We start from the raw sequence: 23,755 nt of genomic DNA, 5'->3' as shown, positions 1-23,755 counted from the left end.
CACATCTCTGGTGGGTTGCTCACATCCTTGAAGAAATGTGTCAGCACATCACCTTCGAGGCTTAATTTGGATGAACAGCAACAGCTCACACTTTGCCTTATGCCTTCCCAGGCGGCATCTTGATTTTCAATGGAGAGTGGGCTAGTGATTTTTGAAGTGTTCCAGCAGTTCTGTGTGAGTTACTGGAACTGCATATGATGTGTCTGGGGGTACTTTTAATCGTGGTTTGGGTGGCAAAGAGTGATGAACAGCTTACAGAGCACAACTCTAAATATTGTGTACCTACTTAGGAAATTTGCTTTTCCTAGTCCAAGCTTAACAGTGCTTGTGTCCAGTTTAACTATCTTCTTTCTTAATGCTTCTGTATTTGGTTACTTTTTAAACACAGCAATAAAACAATGTAGAATCTTCACAAAAATGTGGTATTTGCCTGGGTGCTTTCTGCTTTTTGAGCTCTTGAATTAAGGAGAGTGATTTGAATTCCACTTCATGATTTCTTCGACAATGAAAGTATTATACATCAGTTCAAACTCTGCTGCTGACACCGAATAAGAATTACATTCTGTGAAATAATTCCCTGTTTGATTTATGGTGGCATTCAGTAATTACTTTGATCACGCTGACTTCATTAGAGCTGTATGGCAAGATAAAATTGTGTAAGTCATTTTTCCTAGCAGTTGCAGTGATGTGAACCTCGTGGACATGCTGTAGCATACAAGACCAATGTCTTGTTCTGTTTTGTTGGCTGGTTATGGTTTGCATGAGCGTTGTTGTGCTGTGTTCACTTAATCCACACAGCTGAAATGTGGGGCTTTTGGTTTTGTGCACGTGACCAAAACAAGTGTGCCTCCAGAGCCTCTGCCTGACATTGCAGTCAGTTGTGGTGAGATCAGATGTAAACATTCTGGACTGCTTTTATTAACACATACGGATGTTTCTAACAGGTTGATGATGTGTTGGAAGACGCGTGCTTGAAAGGCTTTGTTAGATGTGTAGTTTCATGTATAGCTGGGGATCTGTTTGAATAATAATGTTATAAAAAATAATGCTATCACATAGGAAACTGATCTAATATATTTCACACACACATTAAAACCTAAAATCCCTAGAAAATAACCTGTGCAAGTGCAGCAGATTGGCTGGGGCTTTGGGTAAGATCTTGCTTTGGGATTTGACTTGCAGTTGATCTGTCTGACATCTTTGAATTGAAGGTCTTCTGTGGTTATTCCCTTACCCTGTGTTGTGTAACAGCAGTTTGCACTCTCTCTAATGCTGAATTTGCAAGTATGTAAAATGTGTGACCTATTTTATGTATTTTTTTTAAATATGTAATGAATGCACAGATAAACTGATGTGATTAGAAGGGTGGGTTGAATGCATAGGGTGTGAAAGCCACGAAGATCAACCAGTCCATTTCTGCTGCCTGCAGATGTTCATCCCTTAAGCACGAATATTTGCTGCATCACATCCCAATGATTGCAGGTGGAGGAGGGTAGGGTGTGCAGTGCCTTGGTCTGGCTTGAACACAAAAGCAGCATGAGTTGACAGTACATGTGATTTTATTTCCAAACAGGTTTCCTTAAACTTGTCAGGGGTAGTTGTCTTTCACCAAAGCATGCATACGTTAAGGTTTTAAGTAAATCTGCTGTGTGGACATCTGAGAAGCTTGCTGTGTGATATAACTGAAAATCTAAGGATGGACTTTCATGAGATGGCTGAGCCATACTAATGGCTGCCTGAAGGGACAGCTGCTCTCTTCCCTCCGTGTCTTGCTCCTAGTTGTCCAGTTTGCCACTATTTTTAATGCAGACTCACATTCATCTTCACCCTTCAGATCACTTTACCTGTTTTAACCAAACAAAAGCAAAACCTTATCCTCCAGAATAATTTTCCTTTCATTTCCACGCCACCATCATAAAACCAGGAGGACTTCATGGCCTGGCAGTAGGGACCTAGGCAACACTGCTGTCCTGGAAACATCAGCTAGTAGCAGTGTCCTTGTTTAATTTAGACCAAAGCAATGCTAATTTTACTTTTTTTTTGGGGGGGGGGCCCCAACTTTATATCTGTTGAGGGTTTTAATTGTCTTTAGCATTATTTGGACTACTGAAGTTTCTAATAGTGTAGTTACTACTTATTTCTGAAGTTCTAGATCATCTTAATAACCCTTTTCTCTTTCTTTTTAGACCTGAAGGAAAGGCATCATGGGAGCATTTTTAGACAAGCCAAAGATGGAGAAGCATAATGCCCAAGGGCAGGGGAATGGGCTTCGTTATGGTCTGAGTAGTATGCAAGGCTGGCGAGTCGAAATGGAGGACGCGCATACAGCTGTGATTGGTTTGCCAAATGGACTTGATGGATGGTCGTTTTTTGCTGTATACGATGGGCACGCTGGATCACAGGTTGCCAAGTACTGCTGTGAGCATTTATTAGATCACATCACAAGCAACCAGGATTTTAAAGGGCCAGATGGGCCACCATCTGTGGAAAGTGTAAAGAGTGGCATCAGAACAGGTTTTCTGCAAATTGATGAACATATGAGAGTCATCTCTGAGAAGAAACATGGTGCAGACAGAAGTGGGTCAACAGCTGTGGGTGTCATGATTTCTCCCCAGCATACATACTTCATCAACTGTGGAGACTCAAGAGGTTTACTTTGTAGAAACAGGAAGGTTCACTTCTTCACACAGGATCACAAACCAAGCAACCCACTGGAGAAAGAGCGTATACAGAATGCAGGCGGCTCTGTAATGATTCAGCGTGTGAATGGCTCTCTTGCTGTTTCAAGGGCACTTGGGGACTTTGATTACAAATGTGTCCATGGGAAAGGTCCCACAGAACAGCTAGTCTCACCAGAGCCTGAAGTTTATGAAATTGAGAGATCAGAAGAAGATGATCAGTTCATCATACTGGCTTGCGATGGTATCTGGGATGTTATGGGAAATGAAGAGCTGTGTGACTTTGTAAGATCCAGACTTGAAGTCACTGATGACCTTGAGAAAGTTTGCAATGAGATAGTTGACACCTGCTTGTACAAGGTAGCAAGGCTTGAGAGGAGAAATTTACTATGTTTTTGCTATTAGAAGTTTATAAACAAGTTAATGTTTTGATTCCACTCTATATTTTGTTAATAATTATTATCATTATCAGAGAAATGGCAATAATGGGTAAACAAGCATGCAACAGAAATAGATGGATTAGATGGAAATAGATGGATTTCTGGGTACCTTTGAAGAGTTAAAAGTCGTGAATAGGTATGTTGTGATACCCGAGAAGCCAGAAACATATGGGAAAGCCAAGGACCATAACAGTCCTTTTCTGGTTCACAATGTACTTTACAAATTCTCAGCTCTTTAATCAGAGTAGGAAATATGCTTTTCCTTCCTCTCCTGACCATGTAGTAACATTACTGCCATGATCATGTCAGGATGAATGCAGAGTGATTCAACTCTGACTTCGTATCTTACAGTTTAAAGTCTTGACCATGTGAAGATCTGACTTCCTAAATCAGGTTTTGTTCTGGTTTAATTACTGTACTTCTCATTCAGTGTTGTCATATGGCTGTGAAACTAGCACTGTTTTGTTTAACAAATCTCTGCAATTTTCTGCATGGCAACTTTCCACCTTGTTTCAATGAACTGTAGGATGGCACAGTTAAGAGATCGGAAATATTTAGTGTTGTAACTTAGCACTTAGTTCTCTAAAGACAGGCTGTAAGCTGTAGTGTAAATACACAGTTTTTCTTATGCTATCGAGGCAAGACTGTGCATCAGCTCATGCCACGTGGCTAACAAGGTCATAGTTTCCCATTTGGAAAAAAAGAAATTTGCTTTCCAGCATTGTAGAGGATTGATAAGGCTCATATTTTTGTTTACAACTTTATCTGCTAGTCTTGAAAACAAATGCTGTGGAATGAATGCTGTCTTATGGATGCTGTAAATTTTGCAGTAGCCAGCTGCCAGCACCTTCCCATATAGCTATAGAAGCTTGTTTTAAACATTTGTTCTTGATCTCACTAACTTCAGTGCATTCAGTTGTTGATGTTAAGCATAGATGCACGTCTGTAGATGAGCACAGGGTTTGTGAAAGCAAACTAAACAGTAAGTTTTCTTAAGGAGAATGTGATTGTATTTAAATACATGGTATTAGGACTGTGTTTAGTCAAAGTTCTAAATGTTTCCATTTCAAAGAATGTTTTTGTAAAGGCTAGAGCTCATTCCAGCTGGTCCCTTAATAGATACTATAACCTGTAATTTCTTTATTTAATGTTTTTAAAGGGGAAAAAAAAACCTCTGATCAGTAGCAGTGTTGTTAAGTAAAAGTGCTGTCTGACTTCAACAGCTTCTTTTGTACTGCATTTAAGCAGTGAAGGCTTTGCTTACTGATATAATATTCCATCTGTTTTCTTGAAATAATTGGAAAATACTTAAAACAAGTAATTGTACAACTTTGTACATCACTTATTACTAATATCATTTTAGAAAGCCCATGGGCTGTCTGTAATCGATTCCAGGTAGTCTTCAGAGCATGAAGGTGGAAAAAAAACAAAGTGACTTAAAGGTAGTTTTTACGGAATGAACAACTAGAATTTTGGAAGAAAAAGTGAAAATGCTTTGATTTGGTTTCTGTCTGGTGTGTTTGTGTTCTCAAATCATTTTTTTTTTTCCACCAGGGAAGTCGAGACAACATGAGTGTGATACTGATCTGCTTTCCGAATGCCCCAAAGGTATCACCGGAGGCGGTGAAAAGAGAGGCAGAGTTGGACAAGTACCTGGAAAGCAGAGTAGAAGGTGGATCATTTAAAAAAAAATAAGTAACTTTGTTTCTAAACAGACCCCCTGGCCCCCTTCCCTTTGCAACAACTAAACTTAATCCATACAAGCTTTTTGATAGACCATCAAGTGCCGTTGGCCATCTAGTGTACATCTCTGAAAAAGGCACTCTTACAGTCCTGCTGTATGACCTGGCAGAATTCTGCTATGCAAGTGCAGTAGCCCATCTGAAAATTGTTCAGGATGGCAAAATTTTCATTTGTGCTCATGAGTTGTTCCTCATGAGTCCATTGCAGCAATAACTACAGGCCAGTAAATCACTGTTCCCGTTACATGGAGTTAAATGAAATAGAATGTCCTGCAAAATGTGTATGAAGATGGTAATTTGCATATCATTTCTGCGTAGTTCTGCCTGCAAACTAGTCATAAAAATATTTCATTATGCAATTACAGCTTGATTACTGTTACATTGAAGGCACCTGCTGACGTGTGTATTTATTTGGAAGTATGTCAGAAGTTTGCTAGAGCTAATCTTTAAGCGCTCCTGATGAGCAAAATCTGGGAGCACATCCTTGATAATAACTTCAGAATTTTGTTTAAATTTGTATTTCTGGATGATTTAAACTTTGAGCTCAAACTGCAAGTCATGGGTGCTCTGGATCATCATGATCAATTTGGATCATGATATTTGAAGTCAATTTAATTTCAGAGATTTCTCATTAAAACTGGATTTTATCGTGCCTTTTGATATTTAAAGATGAGCACAGCTTGGGTTTTGTTTCTGAAACGTAAGACTTGCTGTATGCATTGTTTGCATAGGCTAAGTCTATTTTTGAAGTGGACTCTTTGGGTCTGTGTGTTACCAGTCTAGTTATGTGTATATACTGCAAGAATCCCTAACACACACACAGCACAGTACACAGAGTACTTAGCAACGATGGTATCAGTGATTAATATGTTACAGGAATATATTGTGCACTTTTTTCCTCCTTAACTTGCACAAAGGTAATACAAAGTGCAGCTTTGTAAGCTTCACCAAGGTCTTGTCTACGTGGGAATTCTGGGTTCAGATAAATTAACGTGAAGTTCAAAGCACTTACTTCTGGTCTAAGTGCTCCTTAAGGAAGGAGTTGCCTATTTCAAAGACCTTGTCCCCAAGGTCGTGGCAAAGTACAGCTGTTCTGCCTCTGAACTAATGACCAGATAGAACATGTTTTCTGGTTTGATCCAACTTTCCTAATAGGAAGGGTTGATGCACACCAAGCTATGGTGTGGATTTATTTGACCATGTAGCAGGAGTACCTGTGTCTATGGTAGAACTGCATGAGTTAAGTGTCACATAGCTTTCTCCATTTCAGGCATTCAAAGAGCTCATTATGTAGGCCCACTCACAAAACTGCTGAAGAGCAAGTATGCTGTGAAGTCACACATTAATTTATAGCATTCTAACTCTTTCTAATCTGGACGAGTACTGCCTTCATACCTTACCTATTTTGCCTTACTTCATGCCAACCCGTTACCTGCAATATGAAGGTATCTTCAAGTTATGGCTGCATCTTCAGCTAGCACCACTGTACCCCCTAGAACATTAACAGTGGGGAAAGCTAACATTTTGTACAGACACCTCAGTAAATGAAAAACCTGTCACTGCATCTGCATGTGGTTATGGTTCATACAGTGAATTTGGCTGCCAATTCTTTCCATTTATACAAATAGAAGATTTCAGTAATGAGTGAAGTGTCATACTTGAATGGAAGCTAACAGATTCTGTATGTAGTTGCAAAGCACTTTAATACTAATTTAATGACAAGTTGTCTGAGCTACTTGAGGAAATGATTTGTACTTCCCCTCAAGGGTCTTTGCTTCTTTTTAGTGTTGTTCTCAAACTTTTGTCTCTTGTTGTACAAAAGTATTATTTAAACTTACGACTATGTAGTAAACACTATTAAAACCTACACTGGTTTATATCAGCTGTAGACAGAACTTCCCCTTTTAGCTCTGACTGAAGAGGGAAGTTGAAAAGCTGAACTAAAACAAAACTTCAAGAGCAGGTGACAGTTGTTACATTTAACTAGATAATTTTTATGCAATTACGTTGTTTCTTGCTGGAAATGGATCATGCGGAGTTGGCTAGCAAAGTAGAACTGCTATGCTATCTGAAATGTTCAACACTACAGTAACGATTTTTCATTAAGATGCTTTAGGAATAATCATGTTTGACTTTAAAAGCCTAATATGTAGCTGAAGGAAGTAGAAAATGCAAGGACTACTTCGAGCCTTCTAGAATTCTCTTGCTAATTTGTAATACCAGTTTAAAATTAAAATTCAGTAAAATGGAAACCTGGTGAAAATGCATAAAATAGACTTTTATGCACTCCAGTACTCAATGTAGTCTCAACAGGTAATGAGATTTGATGCTTGCTAATAATGTGCATTATTCCTAGTCATGTTTTATCCTAGAACCTGTTTTTACACTGACAGAGTAGTACAAGTTTTAAGACTGAATGATGCTTTCTACTGATGGTCCTCTGGAACAAGAGGGGACTTAGAATTAGTGGATCTTTAAGGTATCTTCCAAATGATTCTGTGAACAAGCAGATATTATTCAGATTTAAAGAAAAGAAGCTTTCTACTGACTATGCCACCATCAATCTCGATGTGTTTGTGGTCCAGATTCACAGCTGTGATAGCAACAGAAGAGAAAGCAAGTGTGGAGAAGCGTCTTTTTTTTTGCCATTACTTGCAGTAAATAAGTGTTGCTCATAAAATGTTATGTGATCTTCCTTGTAGGAGTAATCAGTCACTCCCAAATGCATTGCTGTTATTTGCACTAACATGTGAGTTATTGATGTGTTTAAAATGACACTTGTCTAGGCTGCTTCTTCTGTTCTCAGTTTCTTACATATAAACGTTCAGTAATAGATAATGTAGCAATATTTTTATCTACACAGAGGTAAATCATTTTCAGTTAGCTGCTACATGTTCCCTCCCTTATTTTCACAAGGTTGCAAATTTGAATTTTCTTAATATCTGTGTGGAATTCCCATTCAGAGAATGAAATAAGCAGTTCTGTTTTAATCCTTTATTTGTAGGGTTATATAAGTACGATCTTCCCATGCTTGATGCCATGAAAATGTTTAGAAGGTTTTAAAGTAAACTGAATAGGTGTGGGGCTCATAAGATGTATTGCAAGAAAGTAATTCCAATAAATTAATGCAGCTAGCAGACCGACTCCATTTGTTCTGTCATCAGTGTTCATTCAGTCTGTATTTTAGTTATATCAAAATATAAATGTATTCATTTAGTGGAGACTGTATGTTACATGTACTGCAGTTACAGGTTGTGATACTGTGTAGTATAGGTAAAACACAAAGTCCTTATTTTTGTACAGCAGAACTCTAGCTCTAGCACAATGTAGAATATACTAGATGTTCAAAATTGCACAATAAAGGAACTTGGCAAACCAAAACTGAGATCTTGCTTCTTATTCAGATTTATGAGTGTTAGATTATTTCCTCAATATTAGATGGTAAAATGAATTTTAGCCATAGAATTTCTTGAGGAAACTGCAAGTTTCTGAAGTATCTGGTGTGTGTGGTGTCATACATCTAAAACTTAGGTTCTTATTTGAGCAGGTTAAAGCTTTGTGTTACAGTCTGACACTGCTGAGGACTAGACAGTGCTTTCATTGTACCTTGCAAATAATTTGCACAATCTGCTGGCAAAATAAAGCTGATTCTTCCTGTAAACACATACAGCCCTGAAAAACTACTGCATGCACAAAAATAATTTGCTATTTATTTATCTGACCTATTTTATACAAAAAAGGACTGGGGACCTGCTGGTTTTAAGCTTCATGTGCCATATCTCACTGATTAAATTACAGAGTGGAAACTTGGTATGTTATCTGCAATTATCTGTTAGAGTAAAAACTAAATGCTCAAGTATTCATTTCAGAAATGGTACTGATGAATTCCAACTCTCTTCAAGTTGTATCAATACATAAGGAATAATGTGTGTGTATAGACATACCTATTGTATATGGGCTGCAGTATTCACTTGAAGATCAATAATGCTGAGTCTTAATAATTCATCTCTTTATTTTCTAAGCTTGTATTTACAGACAATCTGCAGAAATGCATTTTGAAGAAATAGATTGTTTTTGAATTTATTAAAATTCCTATAAAAAGAGAATACTTTCAGAGGTGTTACAGCAAAATCTCTTGTGATTTCCATTGTGCTTACTGCTTTAAAAAGGAAAATAGGCCTAAGAATAAAATTAGAGAACTACAGTGCAAGGCCTCTCTCCCCAGACTTTGGAGGAGCTCAGCTTTAAGTAACTGCCTAATAGTCACGTACTGCGAGTTGAGGGAAGGGTGGAGCTGCCCCTCACTCCAATGTCCCTGGCTTTTAACTTGTACATGATAGCTCCTAACATTTGCATGTTGCAGTGATGTGGTAAGATACAGGTATTGCCTTATAGGCTTGCAGCCATGTATACTTCTGCTGGGGGTCATTTGTGTCTGATGATGAACTCTGTTCGGTGAAAATACCATTGCTTTCTAGGATGGTGATAATCTTTAACCTTCTGTTGCAGTGATAAAGCTGATGTTAATCTTTGCTTCATGCCCAATGCATTTTGTTAGGAAAATAAAATAATGCTATAGCAGGAAAGCCATTAGACTTGGAATCGTTAGCTGTGTATTTCTGAAACCTGTGTGCATGTTAACAGCTAGCAGGGCATCTTGTGTCAGATCCATCACGGGTCTTTTTTGTTATGGAATCAAGTTAACACCATGTTGAGTATGGTCTGTCATTTATTTCTTATATTAACAGAAATTAAGCTGCCTTTTTATAAAACTGAGTATTTCAATCTTTTAAAGTTAAATTTGGACTGCACTTACAAAAAAAGTACTTCTGATTCCCAGAGATCATAAAGAAGCAGGGTGAAGGAGTGCCAGACTTAGTCCACGTGATGCGTACGTTAGCAACTGAGAGCATCCCAAACCTCCCGCCAGGGGGTGAATTGGCAAGCAAGTGAGTTCACATCAGTGTAAATGTGTTTTTATTATTATTATTTAAATCAAACTTAACTGTAAGGCCACTCTTAAAAGTACGGGGAGGGAGGAAGGGTGCAGGACGAATGTGATCTGTTCTTCAGTTGTTATTACTGAACTGTTCTGAATGAAAAGGAAAGCACAAGAACAGAGTTAACTATGAATCACTGTTAAAAATTACATGTCAAAATGTAGTTTTGAGAAGGATCAAGGGTGTTTTTTTTTTTTAAGGGTGGCCTGAGTGTCTCTGTTTTTGTAATTAATTGGGTTTCATTGGGTGGGACATGGTTTGAAGGTACAAAAATAACATACTGACTGCCTTTAGTAGCTACTTGGACATATGGTTCTGCTCTTCAAAAAGTTTTGTGCATATCATGTTTTGCTTGGCAGCTTTCTTTTCTTGTCTGTAGCTAAGGCAATGTGGTAATGGCTTAAAATTTTGCTTATGCACCTCTCTGCTTGTGTCGAACACAAAACCAGGATAGAAGTCTATCAAAAAAGTTAAGTAGAACTTTAAATAGGCTGGTTTTTGTCCTTGAAGAGTTCAGCGCTGTGCTACAGGGTCTCAAATTGATGTTTAACAGTTAAGAAAGAAATGCACTTGGCTTTTTTTCCGCAGCAAGTGTTTTTTGGTTCAGAAGGTCATTCATGAACTTGTACTGTGTATATTGAGCACATGTGATGTGGACAGTTTATTTTTAATACTTCAGTGTGTAATTTTTGTCTTGTTACATAGGAACTTGAAGTCTGTAGGCACGTAGAGGAATAAATGATAAGTGGGCTGTAAGGATGACTTCTACATAACATAATTCTTCCTTTATGATGTAGGAAAAGAAGAGATGGCTATTATATATAAATAGTAGTGTCTATTTAGGATGTGTTACAGTCATCTTGAAGCACTGATGAGTCAGTTACTCATAAAAGATGGCATACAAGTTGTTTATCAAGCTTCTTTGGCTGGCAGTAGCTTTGTGGTTGTGAGGCAGTGCTGAAGTCACTGAAATGAGTGACTTTGGTGGGATTATGTGCTTTAGTGATGTTATCTTGAATAGTGATTGACAGAAATATGGATTTAATTGTATTATATTGTAACTTGAAGCAATAGTGACCATTTGGAAAGCAAACAATGCTTGTCAAGTAACTTGGCTTTATTTAGAATCAGCGATGGCTGTCTCTGAAAGATGAGAACAACTTTGTGCATTGTACTTTGGGAATAATTGCTTATTTTTATTTCTTTAAATTCATCCTCTTCTTCCATGCTGTATGATCATTCACCAGATTTGCTGTGGTGTTTATGCTGCTGTATGATAGTACCCAAATTTTGATGTTACAGGAAGATTATAAAGACTGCCATCTGCTTTTTTTTTTTTCCTGCTTCGAAAGCACTCTCGTTTTTTCCCTGCATGTATTCATGAGCAGTTAAAAGGTGGCTTTGAGGTTGTATCCAAGCTGTAGTGTGCTATTTTGTCATACTTGGTTCTGCACATTAGGGTATCTGGAGGAAAATTGCTTTTGATGTCCAGTCTGTTTTTCCTTTCCTTTATTCCTCTCTTTCCTTCCTGCTCCCCTTCCAAAATTCTTATGTGCTGGGTAAGGTAGAGGCTTCCTTATCCTTCACCCTCCCTTATTTTTCGTGTGTATCATTTTTCTTGGAAAAACCTCTTCTTTAAGCCCTCTGGAAGTGTCCTAATGTATGAAGGTTCTACTGCAGTGTTCATTGGGCACACAAATGGCCATGGCATTCAACCTGTATCAGGTTCTCTGATCCTCTTTTTTTTCTTCTTTAAGTATGAGAGACATACCTCCAAACAAAACAGCACTGCAGACTGTTTGGTTGTGCTTCTCTTCTGTTGAATGCAAAGTGCTTATTCGGCTTTCTTTTTCTTGAACTTGAGGGTTTTAAAGGATTGGGATAACTATGGTTGGTGTGTAATGGCACTTAAGACTAACTTGCAGTAAACTTGGTTCTGCAAATGTAAGATCTTTAAAAGTTTGCTTTTTAAATTACAATTTTACCTAAGGAGTTTGACTTTAAAATATTGTATTTTTTTTATTTATTTTTGATCTAGACGGAGTGTAATAGAAGCTGTTTATAACAGACTGAACCCCTACAGGAACGATGACACTGTAAGTATCTCTTCTATGGCATTCTTTCCTCCCACCCCAGCAATTGCATTTGTTTTGTAAAGCAACATATTTCCAGTTCTTCTTTCCCAAAAAAAAAGAAAGAACCTTTTTGTGCTTTTGGGACTGTTTTTGGATGCCTTCTGCTGATCATAGGATTTCAGCACTGTTTACTTGTTGGTGTTGGAATTCCCTGATTTGTATCTTGCAAATGTAGCATAGAAGTGAAATGCCTTCAAACATAAAGCTGTGCATCGGCTTTGAAACTGAGTGCTACTGTTTGGCAGTTCTCTCAATACCCTTAGCCTAACAATGCCTTAATGCTATCTGAAAAAGGATGCAATTTGAATGTAAAGCATTCTGTTTAAGTTGCTGTTCCACAAATGAACGTTAAACGTCTTCATTTTATGATGTTGTTGGCAACTAGGATACAGGAATTTGCATACTGAATAGTTGGCATGCAGCTCCTGCATTTTTACTCACTACTGCTTTTATTCTGCAGCCGTACACTTGGAAAAACATAACCATTTTAGTCTCTCATATAATGGTGCTCCTTTGCTCCTTCTGGTTTTGAAGAAAAATCTGGGGGTGGTACTCTCACAAAGAGTAATTCTAGTGATCTTGGCTTTTGTGCTACACCTCCGTGCCAACTGTTCTTCTTTTTGGTTTGTAATGAATTCTGTGTGCAGGTTTTGAATGGAGGGTGCAGAAATTTAATGCTAAGAAGTTGTCATATGTGGCGTTGCTAAAGACTTAATTAGCCTCTTCCCTTTCAAAGGAATCTGTAAGACAGTACTTTCAAAGAAGAGTAATACTTGTATCTCCTGCAGTCTCAGTAACAATAGGGGTGTGCAGCTGTAGAAGTACCAGCTGAGAGCATTGTTAAAGCCCATCATGTCTCTGCTATTTAGGGGAAGATAGTACTTAATGCTGAAACAACCCCAAATTGCTGCTGTACATAAGCAGTTTGCTCTGCTGGCTGTGCTGCTGATTTAACTGTTGGTTCAGCTAGCAAGCTGTGGCCATGCTTAGTTAACATATATACCCAACTTTGTGGAACAGAGAAGTCAGTTAGCTTAAACCAAGTGTAGAACAATCTCAGTGAGGGGAAAGGAAATAGATACAACGTAAAACGATTAAACACCACTAGAAGTTTACCATTTGGTGTGTGTTAAGATGTGTTTTCTTTTAACTGGTAGCAGGAATTAAACATTTTTTTCAGAGTGGTTCCATTTATCAGCTATACAAAACTCTCTGTTGTCTGTGGGCCTAAATGGACCTAATTTAAGGGTTACTCAGATACTGGATGCATGGATGTAATGGCGTGCAGTGTGGCCTTGTAGTTATGATTTAGAGCCTACTGTGTCTCTGATTCCAATTCTATATTATGGAATTCTTTTTCTCCTTGCAGATTTATTCCAATTCAAAATTAAGATTTCTAGCAGTTACTGAAACTACACTTCTCTGTTTAACCTTAAATTATTAGAGGTAAAATTGATCTGAATTGCAGTTAGATATTGGTTAATGACTGTCTTCCTGTGCCGTGAGAAAGGACTGAAATACCAAAAGGTGCTGGTAATGATAGCAAAAAGCACAAGGCTCATCCTGCTCTTAGTGTACCACTGTAGAAAATACATGCATTTGCATGACTTTTAACTATTCTGGAAATGTTTTGTGAGTATTATTCCTGGGATATTATTGTCAGGATCAGTAAGCATTTGAGACAAAACTTGATCTGATTCTCGAATGTTTGCTACTTAGTGTTTCATTAATTAAGCATGCATGTTTTCTAGATGCCTCTTAAATGTTGTTTCTGCTATTTCTGAAAGGAGAGTGAAAACAGGCTCCTAAAATGATTCAAGCTTTTTCCCTTTTCAGTCTGGATTATCCAGAAACTGCTGTAACTATGGGCACTCCAGACTTTAAAGGGCTCCTTCTTTTTTCTTTAAGGATTCTGCCTCAACTGATGATATGTGGTAAAACTGCTCATCTAGCTGTGGAGTTCACGTTTCATTCTTCAAATGAAAGTGCAGCCCAACCTCAGTGACCCTTCTTAACATCCACCCTCAATATTAATTAAAGAAGGGAGTACGATGTGTTGGTGAGAGTGACTGCAGCAGAAAACTACAGCAGTACGACATCTAGCCCAGGAACTGATCTTTTTTTGTAAAACAGACTTCTGTAAACGTGATTTCAAACCATAATCCATGTTGTAAATCAGACTCCATCAATTTATGTTGTATGATTTTGTTTGTTTTTTTTTTTGTAAAGTGCAATTGTCTTTGTACAAAATGCTCATATTTAATTATGAACTGCTTTAAATCACTACAAAGGTTAGAAGAAATGTTTGACTTGTGTGATGCAACAATATATATCCCTTTACATTCATGTTGTGGTTTTGGATTGCGAGGAGCAGCAGCCTAGCCAGCTAGGTGCTCGAGAGGTGCACAAAACTGTAAAGGTAACATTTTTGTCTTCTATGAAAGCTGATCTTGAGGGTGACTTCCCCAAAATCACAGTAACGAATTTGCTTGGCAGTGGAAAAACAATGAGAGTAGTGCACATTCTTCAACAGGCGGATCTTGTTTTCTCAGAGGTACTCCTGCTCTCACACTGAGTTGAAGGGAGTTCTCATTTCGACTTTGGTGGGAGTTAAATCATGCCCTATTAATAGCATCATGTGTTCATAAGCATATGAACCTCGAGATTAGAATGCCTCGATTCTCTGCACCTCTTTTCATTAACCCTTACCTGAAAGTTACTAATCACTGAGCACAAACAGGCAGCTTTCTACATACCGTAGGAGTCTGCAGCATTTTTACAATCTTAATTGGCTGGATCTGCTGCTGTTCCAAGTGAAATACTTTGAATTCCATTTTATCAATAAAGCTTGGTTTAACAAACAAGAAATTTATCCATAGATGTGTAATTCCTTTTTTCCTGCCTTTTAAAATGTCAGTGCCATTGTAAATGATCTTTTACACGTGGAAGAATATTTTTATTAATTGGTAGCCCATTTTTAAAATGGGAAGAGTTTTGATTATTGCCCGAGACATAGCCATATGCTAGAGGACGAAGTGGGATAAATCTGTGACCCTGTTTTTTACGAGTATGGATTTGTTTCAGGCTGCTTCTGTTGTCCCCACTGAAGATGTGCATTGGTTTGAATTTGCCTACTGTTTGATAAAAATACATTTGTCAGAGCCTGACAATCTTTTACATTTTATGGTGTGTGTTTTTAATTGACCCACTTACAACGAGAGACTAGTGGTTAAACAGTACTTGTGATTAGAGATGTAGCATGTTGATAATATCTAACTGTTTGTTGTTTAAAATTCTAATTTAAATTTTATAAGAGAATAAACTGAGTTGATTTAAGGTTAGCTTTCTCCCACTGAACATGCAAAATTAAGTTTTAAAGTCAGTCGTGTTTGCAAAACTGCTGTTTTGTGCACCTTGTATTGTCTTTTTGTTTGAGAATATTGTATTTAATATGTAGTTTACTCATTTAGTAGGCAGATTCCCCAAAAGGAAAATCAGTAAAACAAGTAGATTGTAACATTTGCTACGGATAAACAGAATCAAAACTTGGTGTATAATTATTTTGATAGGAAAACGTAGTACCATGCATTTTGCTATGTGTCTTTCCCTAACTTTGAAATATACATATTTGTATATATAGCCTTAAAACTAATGCAGAGTTAGGGAACACTGAACAGTGAAAAAGTAACTTATAGTGTCTTGGAACTAAGTATAGTATATACCAGCAAACTTTTCTTTTTATCCCTCTTGTCTGTGTGGGGTGCTTAAAACGTAACTTCATTGTATTCAGTTTGTAATCTGTTGGAGCATGAATGAAGAAAAAAATAAGCACTATTTGTATTTATAAATTTCTAGCAATTTTTGCTTAAAGAACCAGTTCCTTACCTACCTATGAATAAATGCTTAAAATGTCTGATTTTGTTGTAGAGTGCAAAACTGTAATAACGTTAAGTCAGAGCTTCGCAGGCACCTAATGAACAGGCGTATTTAATAACACGTGGCGTGTTAGTGCGAGAAGCTGAATGCAATTTAGGACTAGGCAGATAAGGTTCTGTCCTTTTTCATGTAGACTGAAGTTTAGTTTTGGAAAAACCTTGAACTGGACTGTGGAAACCTTTTCAGTTTCAAACGTCTAGAAATCGGAAGCAAAACTGTGGTGCGTAAAGCCATACTTCATCATCGCTTAAACTGTCCCAGTGACAGATCTGTGTCGTTGAAGCCTCTTCCTATGAGGCCTCCTGAAGGTTAGGAAGGACCTCTGCTGTTGTGACAGGAGCTGTCACTGGCTTTGAGGGCAGTGGCAGAAAGCCTCTTTCAGGCCTTTCTCCCTCCCAGCTGCGTTCTTTTTGATGAGGTCAGAGCACTGAATCTGTTATGTGTGCATAAACACTGCCGATTTAGATACAGGTTTTGATTACAAGATACACTACTTACGTAAAGCATCCTAGAAAAGAGGCAAGCTGCACTTTTCACTGCTCTGAAAAGAAAAAGGCACTTTTGCACGTTTGTGCACTTCCTTCTTGCACCAGAAACTTTTCTTTAATGCTAAAAACATTAGCACCTCAGGGGTAAGGCAGCAATTTTTCTTGAAGTATTGTGTGCTATTTATTTCCCTCATGGAAAAAGTTTCCTGTGTGACAAAAATGAAAATTGTGTGATGTTAAAAGATGTATTTTTAAATACATGTTCAAATAGGGTGGTCCCAATTTGCTTGTTTTTTTTTTTTTTTTTTTTTTAAAAAAAGGAAATGATATTTGTAAAGCTTCTTCTCTTCATATGCCATGCAACTTTGTTTTCCTTCTACATTTAACAGCTTGACTGGCTTCAGTTTTCTGTGAGTTTTGTTACAGTCAGATTAAATGTTTCACTGGTCGTTCTGGGAAAATACCTGTACTGCTTTACTGACAGCTGTTTCAAATAATTCTCACTAATTCAGCATTGAAATATGTTCAAGACAGAAGCTGCTTCTAAAATGTGTTTTAAAACCAGTGTTGTATAAACTCAGTGTGATTACATTAAGCAGGGCCCCAGACTTGCAAGGCTTTGTAAATCTGTTGTCAGTTACATCCTGGTACCCACAGTGGGCACAGATCAGCAGGTCCTGAGCAAGCAGTAGCCTTTCAGCTGGCCTGCACTTATGTAGTCCGTAAGCTCTGCAGAGCCCCTGGTGTGTGCCCATCACTCAGTGTAATTTCCAGCAGAAGTCAGAATTGGAGATCAAAATTTCACCTCCTTGTTATTAACCTATGCTGAATTGTGGTAATTCTAGGTTGTTTCATGCTAGCAAGATGCCCACAGAATATTAAACAGCAGATGAGGAATTGCAGCACTGACCTTGGTGGCTCATGCAGGTGCCAAAGTTGTTCATCTTAACACATGCATGGGACACTGACTTGAATGACAATGAGATTGTTTACTAGGAAACTGATACCGTCTCAACTGTATGGGTTAAAATCTGAGCCATTTTCCTTAGTTCAAGAATTGGAAACTTCAGGGTGATTTAGTAAAACTGGGGAGCAGTTTGCACTGCAGTTGATACTCTGATAAGAATCTTATTTTGACTTGTTACACTGGGATAATGCAGGATTCCTATTGCATTTTGGTTTTTTAATAATTTATAAACTAAGGATATGGTTTCATGGTCAACTCTGTGTCAGCAGTAGTGCTTCTGTGGCTGTGCAGTTATGAGAGGGAGAGAAAACCTGTGCTCTTCAGCTTGGATAAATGGATACTGCAAGTACCTGGTGCTAGCACCAGGAAGGCAGGGCTGTGAGCAGAGGAATGGATCAGCATTCCTTTTGTCATAGCTGGGGAAATCAGAGCCTCAGTGCAGATAAATGATGGACCTACATAGGAAATATCAAAGCCTTTACAGATCTTTCTCCACACTATGCTTAAGACAAATATTTTACCTTGGTCAGCATTCTTTTTCTTGAAACTGGAGTCACGGAACTTTGAGTTTAATGTCTTGTATGGGAGCTCCATGGTGACAGATGGACTTTTTGTTAACTATCTGTATTTGTATGCAGCTCTGTCCCGAGAGAGAGGTAGCATGGCTGTCATAATTAGGTTAATGAAAAGGCTCTTAGAGTTTACCTTATTTCAGCGTACAGCAGGATTTCGTCATGTTAAGATGTTCACTTGAATTTCTACACGTGCATTCTTGAACTGCTGTATAGCCAAATGACTTGATACGTTTAAATTTCTTGATTATTTAACTTGGCCATTTCAGCAACTGGTGAACATTTAGTCAAACATAACCCTTTTTCTTCATCATTGGGCAAATACAAGATTTTAATAGAAACCTGATGTACCTGGCTTAGATTAAGAAACAGCAGATCTGGATAGAGCAGGGGAACTGTACTTTACAGCTGTGTTTCCTTAGGAATTGGAATTGTTACTCCGTGCCAAGCTTCTGGAGGTGAAAAATGTCTGCAGGATAACTGGTATCCCTCCTTGTTCCTGCAGCTGTGTCCATTTCAGATGATCACGACCTAAGCCTTCATATGACATTACAAGGTGCAAAGTCTCTACTTGACTGGATAGATTTTTAACTCTTTGAGTGGTAAGAAGGGGCTCCACGTGTGAATTTCTAGGATGTTGTAGCGCATAAAATGAATGCAATTCCTAGAGTGAGTCGTTAAAATAGATAAAACAGTGAAATCTGCAGGTAGCAATCTGGGCTAAGTATTTTGGATAGAGCAGTGTTGATGGGAGGATGCAACCTTCTGATGAGCTCTTCCTGAGTTGCTCTGGAGCACTTGCAGAGTCTGCAGCTCAGACATTGCCTCTGGAAGCTTCTGTACCCTTATTTGCTTCATACTGGTATTGCTTTGTGAATGAGGAAGCAGGTACCTGGGCCGTGGCATTTGGTTGCAGAAGAGGCTGCAGGAGGACTTCAAGCTTTTGCTTACAGTCATAGACAGCTAAATGCTTCCAAGCACAAAAAGAACATACAGCATGCTGAAAATTAAGTTTACATCATCTCCTGCTGAAAATGAATTTCCGGGAGAATCTTCCAGAATTTGTTTAGTACATGATAAAGTCAGGCACTTTAATCTGATTATGTTGTAGTTGCTGACTTACAGTGAGCCATATCTTTATCTCATTTTCCTTTCAGGTAGCAGTAAAACAGTTTTTTTCTTGTCCTTTAGGCACTTGTTACAGTAGAAATTTTTAGTTGCCAGCTGGGAGTCCAGGAGTGGTTGTGGTGTCTTAAGAAAAGGGCTTCTGAGGAGGTGTGCATCACTTACAACCAAAATCTCAGTCTTTGTGACCACAGAATTTGGAAAAGTGGGTTTAACTTAATGCCTTCTGTAGGATTAATGACATTGCTCCATTCTGAAGATTTCAAAACTTCAGTGAGCTGGGATGATAGGTCAGGCTTCAGGATTATGTATGTTTTTATGCCTAACCAAATTTTTATATTTAACTCGTATCGATTCCTGTCTGAATACTTTTTAAAGTATCTTTTATGTTGAAATAAAAAACAAAAAAAAAGAGAGGGAGAAAACTTAGTAAGAGGAGAAAGCTCCTTACTACTGCATAAGCAGTAATTTGTTTGCAAAGATGAGTGCTGTGTCAGACAGCAGTGTTTTGCTCTGAGAGCACTGTGTGCGCACTTCTCAGCTCACTCAATAGCACCGAGCCAAAACTGAAATTCATGTGTGCTTCCATTGACTGTGTGGCTCTGAAGAGCTGCTGGAACCACGTGTTCTTGATGGCTGAAGTAGGCAGGGCTCTTGACATATATTGTCAACGCAATGCAACCCTCCCCAACACACAGGAGATGCCATTGTGATTTTTCTTGAGAAGTATCTTTGTGAATTAAAATGAGAAAACAGGCTTGCGGGTCAGAAAGCGTTACGTACTTTTACTTCTCTTGATACCTGTAGACTGAGGTCTTCAGAGTTTAATTCCATTGGTATCGCTGAATTCAGCTCAGTTTGAGCAATGGAAATAGCAGTTGCCAATTTCGTTTTCACTGCTGGGTTTTCAGGCTGCAGCACAATATTTTAGTTCACACCACAAGGGAAAATTGAACTTAAGTGATCTTAGGAAAATAGAAGTGCGTTCTTAACAGCAGCCTGCTGATGTTGGTGGAGAGTCAATCCCAGTACATAGAGCTTGCACAAGTATTGTTGCAGCCTTAACTGTCCCACTTTTGTTGGAGTTGGTTTTGAAAAAGATTTCAAAGCCGAAGGGGAAGAAGGTGACAGACCTAAAGCAAAGCGGTGGATTAATTATAATTAATCATGTCCTAATTCTTTGAGTATGCGAGTCAGCAGTTTTTTTCTTTTAAAACATCAGAAGGACAAAATTGAAGAGGTTCCGGTCTTTCATGTACTGCTTTTGGCTTTAAGGATAAAAGGATGGAACCCAAAATGAATTACCTGGGATGGGAATGAAAAGAGGCCCGAAATCCCTAGGAATAAATGTGCTGAATATGCAGAGCATCTTTTCCATGTCTGTTAGTGGAACTACTGAAAACATCGGTGCTGGCATTTTAGGGAGCTTTTGTTCTTGCTGAGTGTTTGATGCTGGACTCTCAAGTCTGCTGCGTGTGAAGCTTTCAGCCATGTAAATGGGCAGCTGGGCGTTATGCGATGGTCCCCAGTCTGCAGGGTGCTGGAGGAGCCGTTCCCATGCCTTCTGTTGCTTGCTGCCATAGGAACAGCTTGATGCTGGAAATTGGGATTTCCTACTGTCTGTAAGTTGTATTTATTAACCAAATCTAACTTTTTGGTGCCAGGAATCTAGTTGGTAGAGGGAGTGCTGAGTTTTGCAAGTGTTGGTAGCTAATCGTGCCAGGCAGTTCAGTGCTCAGATAACTGAACCACTGCTGACAAGGGGTTAACAGGAGGCACAAGCCTAGGTTCTGCTGGCCAGGAAATATGGATAATTGAGAAGTGTGAGTCAATAGCATTTCCAGAACCGGCTGCTTCATTAACGTTTCAAAGCAAAGATTTTGGTTTGTAGCATCTGTCTTGTTACCAGGACTATGTACAGACATGCTGAATTAGAGAGTTCTCACCTGTCTCCTCACAGCGTTAACTCCTCCTCGTACCATGAAAGTCTCGTTTGTAGTGACATGCTGTGCCTGTCTTTTTAGAAAATTCATGACCTCTTTATATCTATTTTGTGGAAAGTGTAACTTTTTCATTGATGACTTGTATAAATGTGTGTTACAAATGGAGAGATTTAAGCTTGAAAAGCATGTTTGCAGAATACACAGCTTCGTTATGGAATTTATAAATTTAACAGAGTAATATACCAGAGCATAACTATTTTCCTTAAGTAGAATGTATAACAATATATAATAAATTATTCTCCACATAGTTCACCGATATTTACAGTTTTACACAATTCAAACTGTGTGTTTACAGAAAGTTCAATAAATGTATATTTTGTACTATGTACAGATTCCTGGTCCCAAAGAAAATGTGTGAACTTAGTTTCTAACTTAACTTTTGAGATTGTACCTTTTTTTTTTTGTTTGTTTGGAATCAGTTGAACAAACTGCATTACGCCTGTTGACGGTGGAGGCTTGCTTTGGAGTAAATGGGAGTTGGAAATATTTCTAATCTACAAAAGTGATTCCACTAAATAAAACAGGCAATGACATTGTGTGTGTGTATTTGGTATGCTCTAAACCATGTTCACATCTGCTTTATTGTCACTAAATTACAAACTGGCTATCAGGCCTCCTTCTGTTTTCTTTTTCAAATAGAATTTGAAGTGCTTATTCTCATCATTAGTTAATTACAGACGTAAAAATCCCCCTGTTAATCCCCATGTTAAAATTCCAAGACCAAGCAGTGTGCAGCTCCAGCACCGGTGTTCCTAAGTTGTTACCTTGTCTGGGGTTTTCAGAGCTGGGGATGATCAGGATGCCCAAATTCTGGAAGACCGACTCACAGTGGAGCAAGATATATTTGAATCTTTTGTTCTAAGTCAGTACCATAAAATACAGAGCAGACTGTGATAATTTGCAGAATGTAAGGATGCTGCAGGAAAAGTTTGAATGTGGCTCTGGGCTGCCTGGTCTGGTGGTTGGCAACCCTGCACATAGCAGGGGCATTGAAATTAGGTGATCATTGTGGTCATTTTCAACCCCGACCATTCTGTGAAAAGATAAATTCACTGTTTTTAGCCTGCATGATTTGAAGAGAGAATGGCATTATACGTTGTCTCCTTGAAAGTCTTTTCTCCAAGCAGAGAGCTGGTAGGGTTCTGAGAGTCGCAGCAGGAAGGGGCAGGTGGGCGTTGTGCTGTCCCTGAACTGGAGCGAGGTTGCCTTTCCTCAAGGTTCAGCTCCATTCCTTTAAGGATTAAAAATCAAAACTACTGGTTTTGCTACTTTTCTAGCAAAATTAGGGGATGTTTTCTGTGTATTAAATAACTGAAATTGCTGTTACAACTGAGTATTAGCTTTGGTTTACACAAATCGAGCAAGCATGGGAGACAAAGTATGTCCCTTTGTTTTCTAGTTGAAAGCTTATGGAAAGAATGCTTCATCCCATTGAATTGGGAGTTTCAGTTTAATTTTTCCTTAAATGAAAGGAATAATACACCTCTGACTAACATTGTTGGTTCATGTAAATGCTTTTTTAGTGCTTGTCATGCAATCATAATTTTGAATGTCCCGAGAGAGACATATTCATCTGACTTGGTTGTGTGTTGTGGTTGAGTTTAATCAGACAGCATTTACATGGGCTGATTTTATAAAGGTAGAACAGTGAAGTGCAGATAAATCATTTAACTTTGCCTTTTGGGGCTTGGAGAGTACAAGAGTCCATTCTAATGCAATGAAGTTCTTAAGGAAGGAAGGTGAGTTTGGTAAGGAGGGGCAAATCAAATCGTTTAGAGTTCTTTGAAATAATGGTGAATTATTGATTCACCAAATTAATGAAATAATTACCCCTGCAAATATGCATACACTGGAGAGTGTGGGTTGAGTGAGCTGGGTGCACGGCTCGTATCTGTGAGCTTGCAGGACTTGAAGTTCATGAGCATGAATGGAATTTGTATGTCGGACTATGGACTCTTCCATTTTATTGGAAAATTTGCATCATTTTTACTAAAAGTAAAAACTTAAGACAACTTAAAATTAGCCTCATCCTTCCAGAGATCCTGCTTACAAGCCATATTTCTTGTGACAAAAAGTTCTTCTCACCATCAGCAACTTTCTGGTGTTTGGCCCCTGCTTTATGAGGTTTGCTGGCTGGGTTTCTCATCCCGTTAGACAGGACTGCAGACCTTGCCATCACATAACACATATGTTATGTTAGGCCTGACCTGAATTAAAACTTTGCTGAACACACATTTAACCAGTGAGCTTGTTTGCAGGGTAGAGCAGATATGAATTCAACCGAAGTTGCTCTATGTGATTCCTTTAACAGTAGAAGTGTCTGTGATGCTACCTGGCATTCTGCTGCTCCTCTTTAGGAAGTATCATCTTGCTGACCTGCATCGTGGCTCTTCTCCTTTCCTCTGAACCAGTATGGCACAGTTTGCTGCTGGTTCATGCATACCAAGTACGACTTGGTGGGAACAGTCACCTTCCTCTGAAACTTGAGTCCTGTCCCATAAACTATAAAAAGGTACAGGATGAAACAGCTCTGTATCGTGTGCTTTGACAAAATCATTCCAAGTATGTCACAAGTGTGCAAAAAAAAATAATTACATGTAAGGAAACAACATCTTTTTTTTGGTCTGTTTCTAAAATAACCTGTGGTATCCCTAAGCTATGATCTAAAC

At 38.5% G+C, this 23,755-nt stretch overlaps 1 protein-coding gene across 3 annotated transcripts in view; it reads left to right on the top strand.

The window, feature by feature from the left end:
- PPM1A (protein phosphatase, Mg2+/Mn2+ dependent 1A) overlaps nt 1-21,622 on the top strand; it is a 31,816-nt gene extending 10,194 nt beyond the window's left edge. Inside the window, exons 2-6 of one of the 3 annotated variants that reach the window (XM_042813548.1) lie at nt 2,187-3,038; nt 4,673-4,790; nt 9,701-9,809; nt 11,899-11,956; nt 13,904-21,622. In XM_042813548.1, the coding sequence (XP_042669482.1) occupies nt 2,205-3,038; nt 4,673-4,790; nt 9,701-9,809; nt 11,899-11,956; nt 13,904-13,933 (1,149 nt within the window). In that variant the 5' untranslated portion in view covers nt 2,187-2,204 and the 3' untranslated portion in view covers nt 13,934-21,622. Of the gene's footprint in view, nt 1-2,186; nt 3,039-4,672; nt 4,791-9,700; nt 9,810-11,898; nt 11,957-13,831 lie in introns of those variants that run through there. The other 2 variants (XM_042813547.1, XM_042813549.1) reach the window with 2 other exon arrangements.
- The last annotated feature ends 2,133 nt before the right edge of the window (nt 21,623-23,755 follow it).

The sequence above is a fragment of the Centrocercus urophasianus genome, unplaced genomic scaffold (assembly GCF_019232065.1).
Source record: "Centrocercus urophasianus isolate 14NV4802_14NV808 unplaced genomic scaffold, USGS_Curo_1.0 seq_14, whole genome shotgun sequence".
Lineage (NCBI taxonomy): Eukaryota > Metazoa > Chordata > Aves > Galliformes > Phasianidae > Centrocercus > Centrocercus urophasianus.
The sequence above is the reverse complement of the archived record's forward strand: the minus strand, read 5'-3'. Positions and strand labels throughout refer to the sequence as shown.